This window comes from Artemia sp. Qi Xiang Cuo, chromosome 8, assembly GCF_049724085.1.
Source record: "Artemia sp. Qi Xiang Cuo chromosome 8, ASM4972408v1, whole genome shotgun sequence".
NCBI classification, from domain to species: Eukaryota; Metazoa; Arthropoda; class Branchiopoda; order Anostraca; family Artemiidae; genus Artemia; species Artemia sp. Qi Xiang Cuo.
Window position 1 is genome coordinate 72,580,752 of NC_142801.1, and position 6,499 is coordinate 72,587,250.

Here is a 6,499-nt window from a genome sequence, read left to right on the forward strand (position 1 = left end):
AATGCAAACAAACATATAATAGATGTTACTGTAAATGAATAAATAAATCTTAACACGAGTGAAACTTAAATTGAATATACAAATCAAGCTTGAAACGAACAAAAAACACTACCAACAAGAATTTCGGTATCACCTCCTTCTCTCACTGTAAAAGTCTAAAACCTACTGCATCATTGGCGATTTACTGAAAACCAATTTTATCAGACTTATTTTCTTTTGTACTTAATTGTGAATATAAACATTAAAATTATATTAAAATTTTGAACTGATGAGCTTTCAGCAAATAATATCATTATACATCAAATATTCAAGTTTAATTTATTAGTTCTTTCTAAAGTTGTTCTTTTCAAAGAGTTTGGATACTGCCCCCCTTCTTTAACTGTAAATAAAAACCAAAAGCCTACTGCGTCATTGGCACCTCACTGAAAGTGAATTATATTACAAATATTTTATTTTTGAGTTCTTACAGCATTGAAAAGAAAAATAAAATTAGAGTGAAATAAATTCTTTAACTGAAAATTAAAATTTCTAGTTCACTTTTTAAGAGCCAAATGATATTCGAGGGCAACTAGCCCCCCTCCCTACAAACCCTTTTTCCCCCAAGCCTATCTGATAAAAATTTTAAAATAGCCATTTCATTAAAAATAATTAAAAGGTCAGATAAAACAAAAACTCCTGTTTCGACACAACCCCCCATGGCCTGGAGGAAGGCGTTGTAAGTAATTCTCTGGGGGCATATATCGTTTTTATGGAAGGGATGCTTGTATCAACTTCGGAGAGGGTTCATTTGACTGGAAATTGAAGGTTCTCGTTCATTTTTTAAGATTAAAAAAGATTGAAGGGCAAATAATCTCCCCCCCCCCCGCCACGCCCTAGATGCATCAGATAAAATTTTTGAGATATACATTTTGTTAGAAATAGTACAAAGTTCAGATAACAAAAACTCCGGTGTCCAAACAGCCCCCCAGGGCCTCAGGGAAGGCGTTCTAAGTTATGCCCTGGGGGTATATATGGTTGTTATGGTAGAGATACTTGTATAAACTTCATATTGGGCTCATTTGATTGACCCCTCTCATTTGAGATGGTTTCACTTCTAAAAGCTCATTCATTTTGCTCAAAATTTCATCTAGGATGCTTAAATCGTCAGCATAATCTAAGTCCAGGAGTCTTTTTCCTCCCCATTTGATTCCGTGGTCTCCCATTGCCTTTCCTGTGCTCCTTAGGACAAAATCCATCAAAATAATCCATATAAAGGGGGATAGAAAACAACCCTATTTAACTCCTGATTTAATGCAAAACCAGATACTAACCTCATTTTCTACCTTAACCGCAGCAGTGTTTTTTCGTACATAGCACTAATACCGTTGATGTATTTATCTGGTATACCTTAGAAGGATAAAACCTTTATTAAAGCTCTTCTATCAACAGAATCGAACGCTTGCTCATAATCTATAAAACTGAGGACCAAAGTTGTTTGACAACTCAGGCACTTCTCAATTATTAACCTAAGAGTGAAAATTTGGTCGACACATTCTTTACCTTTCCTAAGATCGCACTGTTCTTCTCTGAAAACTTTGTCTACGGCATCTCTGAGTATAAAAAATATCATATTACTAAGTAATTTACTACCTACGGAGACCAGACTAATGCCTTAATAATTACCACACTCACTTTTATTACCTTTTTTATAAAGTGGCTTAATTAAGGTTTTCCAAAAATCATTAGGTACTTCCCCTTTCTCAAACATCATATTCATAATCTTCAGTAATTTATTTGTAACCACCATATATAAGATACTTATTTACCACCCTATCAGCACCTGGAGCCTTATTATGTCTTTATTCTTTTAGTACTGTCACTAATTCTTCCTCACAAAACAAATCTTCCTTCACATCCAAGGTATCAAATTTTTTTTCATTTTCCTCTGTATCTTTTCCTGCAACTCTATCTCGGTTTAGCAAATTCTCAAAAGGTTCTGCCCATCTCTCTTTAAATCTTTCCTTATCGCTAATTGTGGCCCCATTCCTATCTTTAACTGAGACAAGTTCGGATTGACTACTTCCTCTCAGTTTATTGACATGCCAGGACAATATTTTACTATTATGCCGTCTAGCTGCATCTTCCAGATCCTCGGCAATTTTATCCATGGCCTCCACTTCACACCTCCTTAGTTCATATTTTAATTCTTTCTCCACTTTCTTTAAATTTATTTTGTTTTCATATGGTCTATCTCTCAGATAATTCTTGTACAAGTCCTTTCTCCTTGCTATTAAACATAAAGCTTTTTCATTAATATTTTTAGCTGAAGTCCTAGCTTTCTTCCTTAAGACACCTTCAGTAACTTCACAAATTATTTTAATAAAATTATTCAAACCATCTTCCACATTATCCAATTTTAAACTGTAAAGTTTAGTATGCAACTGTTCCTGGAAACTTTCTCTCAAATTCTCATCCTGGAGTCTACCTACATCATAACTATCCGGGTGGCAGTAACCCTTCCGAAATTTTAGCTTTAAATTAACCCTTGACACTACTAGATAGTGATCTTTACTTTTAACTTCAATAACAGCACTCTTATATACCGTAGTATATTGTATCGATCCTGCCAGTCTTCGGTCTACTATAACATAATCAATAAGATTTGCTGTCTTACCATCACGTGAATACCATTTTAACTTATGAGCCATTTTATGACTAAACACCGTATTGCTTATAATTAGATTGTTATACTTACAAATTTGTAAAAGTCTATATCCATTACTGTTTTCTTTTCCTACACTAAATTTACCTAGGATAGGATACCATCTATCCCTATTTCTACCGACCTGGGCGTTAAAATCTCCTAGTAAAAACATTATATTTCTACTGGGTCTATTTGCTCATGTAACTGTAAGTAAAATTCATCCGAGTCACTAGTATGTCCATCAGTCAGTTCTACAGGTGCATATACTACTATAACTGATACCCTGAAATTTTTGTCATAAAATGAGTAATTTGTATTCAATTATTAATACCTTCCCAGCCTAAACAAGACTTATCAGCTTTCTTATTCATCATGAGCCCTACTCCCTGTCTATGTAACCCATCCTGCCTGCTTGATTGAATAAATTCTACATCGCCTAATTTCATGCTTCCTCACCCTGGGATATGAGTTTTTGAAGCTCCTAATAAGTTTAGTTTGAATCGTCTGAATTTATGAGTCAAAATGTTGATACGATGGTCATTTTTTAACTTCGTAACATTCCAAGTTGCAATTTTCATGTTCTTCAAATCATTGAAATTATTTTGGCCTCAGGAAAAGAAATGATCCCAGATACCACTGCAGGATGGGGATCACATATCTTCTCATGTCTACACCGAAGTGCTTAAGCCGGCTTAGAACCTGACAGCAAGAAGTCCCTAGGACCTCCATGAATGGAGGCTTTGTGCAATCCTGGGCCCATCTTGGTCTCAACGTGGTTTTCAGCACTTGGCGATGCTCTTCTATAAATAAGAGTCGAAATCCTGCACAGACAATCTCGAGCCTATTACCTCTGACTCATTATATATTCATGCCTAAGAATATTATGCTTAACGAGGAGGCACCCCATAGTAGATAAATTAGCTAGGAAGAGGTGTTTCAGCCCAAAGACGCCCGTCAAAACATACCAAGCCCAGAAGAACTAACCATTAATCAGATTTCCGTGCGAATGCTGTGTAGTTTACTAGGCTATAATTTCCTCGAGGGGTGTCATTCCTCAAGTGGGAATAGAGTTGACCGCAAGCTCCACAGTCTTGAAGGTATCCCGAATGGGTCGAGTCAGCCCTTTGCTGAGGCCGTTGTCCATAGATCTGGATCTTAAGCCCTGCCTCAGTTGTCCTCCTATAGAGGATCCACCCGCGATGGTGTTCTGCATCACCAAATTTGATATCCAAGTGTTTTGAAATTTTTTGTAGTGCATGTATTTTCAATAATAGAAAACATAAATTATAATTAATTATTTTGGTCTTAGGACATTATTATCGATTCAACGGAGAGATGCATTTTATAGTTAGTTGTATTTTGACAGTGATAAGAGTAATATGTATCAATTTAAAACTCCATTCAGATCATTTCCTAGCTTCTGCCAAAACGACAATTTTAATGAAACAAATTCAAAATCGTAAGAAAATGTTTTAGAATATCCAAAAAACATTTACTATTGCTATAGCGTGTGGCAGGAGTCCTATGATAACATAAAGACTATTGCACAAGACACAAAATTTATACAGGGACTTAATGTGTTTGATTTTATTGTACCAAACTCGTGGTTGATAATTGATGATTTAAGTGAATTCATTGGAGAATAGTCTCAGAAGATGCTACAATTATTCAAGATCTGATCTTGTCATGAAAAAATTTCCGTAATTGTTGTACTAGACAATCCCTTTCATCAGAGCAAATTTATGAGGACATTTGCTTTGAATTGTACTTACTATATTATCTACAGGGCTGTTCGTGATTCAAGTTCCCTCATAACTTTAAACAAACAAATATACCCCTTTGAACCAAAATTCTGAGATACTACTGAGTTATCTTCTCAGTAGGAGCCTCCGCAAGGCCACTTAGCGCGTCCCCACGTGGCAGATAGGGGAAAGCCCTACATAAATGTAGGGTACCTTCAAAGAAGGCACAGACCATGGTGTTCTGCATCATTATGCAATTTAACCCATTGTTGGGAGAAATTTTGTAACTCATGCGATGTGTCCACACGCTGGTGGGCCCTGCTGAGCGTACTTGCGGGGCCTTCTTCCTACTCCGGCTATATTTACGGCCCCCGGGCGAGGGTACCCGGGGGTTGGGGTCCCTGGAGGTCCCTAATATAAACTTGGGCAGCGTCGTCCGGGGGCCGTAGATACAGGTGGAGGAAGAAGAAGGCCCCTCAAACATACACTCAGCAGGGGCCACGGGTGCGCTGACACGTCCCGTGAGTTACAAACCTTTTCCCAGCAATAAGTTTAATTGCGTGGTGATACAGAACACTATTGTGGGAGGATCCGTTATAGGAGAACAACTGCGATAGGGCATAGGATTCAGAACTATGAACAAAGTCCTCTGCAAATGGCTGCCTCGACCCTTTTGGGGCACCCACAAGACTAGAGACCTTGTGGTTAACTCTTTTCCCAAGAAATATCAATGGCCCGAAAACCTAGAAAAATTACTAATACGGATACGGCGTTCTTAGCAAGTAACGTGGCCCCCTTGGCACGGGTGTTGAGAAGTGAGCAAGCCAACTATTGGATTACCTCCAGAACCCTGTCAATAGTTGAAGAGCGTAGGAAAAAGATATGCGGCCCTAAACATATTACGAAAGAGTTACACAGACAGGTCAAGAGCTCTGCTCGTCTAGACAACCACGAAATGTGGGAAGAGACAGCTTTGTCGATAGAAAAAGCCGCACGAGCTCATGACACCCACAAACTCTACCAGGTTCTTAAGGAATCGATTTGTAAGAAAGCTGCTGTTTCTGAAGTTGTCAGAGACAGGACAAGAAAAGTCATTAGCTGTCAAAATGAACGTTTGATCAGATGGAAAGATCTCTTCCAAACACTGCTTAACCGATCCCAGTCATCAATTCCTGTTCCGCCCCCTCTTGTGTAAAAATAGAACCTTACATTATCGAGTTAGCCGCCCCAGTAGGAGTGGAAATACTTAAAGCGATTAAGGCCCTGGAGTATAAAAAATCCCCAAGCCAAAATGGTCTCCCCCCGGAAATATATAAACAGTGCCCCGAGATCACAGCAGAGCAGCTCTATGGCATCCTTGAGGAAATATGGAGGACCAACACTTTCCCAAAGGATTGGAAGACATCAGTTTTCCTTCTTTTTTTACAAGAAAGCTGATTAAACTGAGTGCAAGAATTACCGGGAAATAAGTCTAATTGACAGTGCAGTAAAAAGTCTTGGGATTATCCTCTTTAACTGCTTCAAGGGGGCAAGGTAGAAAAAACTCGTAAAAATAATGCCGGTTTTCGTCCTGGTAAAGGCTTCACTGCCAATATTTTTGCACTCCGCCTGATTATCCAGCAGTTTGAAAGGCATCATTTGCCCCTCATTCTGATATTTTTATACTTCTTTTCGACCTTCGATTTGATCACTCTCCAAAAATTTTGGAAAATTCTTGAAAACGATGGAATGCCCCAGAAACTCGTCAAACTACTTAAAGCATACTACAAGGGCTCTGTGATCCGAGTTCGAGTTTACGAAGAAGAGACTGAAGAATTTCCGGTTGAGTCTGGAGTAAAACAAGGCTGCGTCCTGTCTCCGACTCTGTTTAACTACTGTATTGATTGGGTGCTTGAAAATGCACTGTTTTATCATCCAGGAGTTCAGATTGGACAGAACCTTTCACTTGGAGATCTTGAATACGAAGAGGATTTCACATTCCTCTCAGACCCAAAGAAAGCTCAAACTATGCTTGACGAGGTAGTTACTTGGGCATGTCGCATTTGCTTGAAAGTCAGTACAGGATAAATGAAAT

General features: G+C 38.3%; 1 protein-coding gene across 1 annotated transcript; it reads left to right on the forward strand.

Annotated features, from left to right (window-relative positions):
• The first annotated feature begins 5,155 nt into the window (after positions 1–5,155).
• Positions 5,156–5,620, forward strand: LOC148949777 (uncharacterized). The gene has a single exon (XM_089092784.1). It carries the CDS (start codon positions 5,156–5,158, stop codon positions 5,618–5,620), a length of 465 nt encoding a protein of 154 aa, XP_088948910.1.
• Positions 5,621–6,499: the final 879 nt, after the last annotated feature.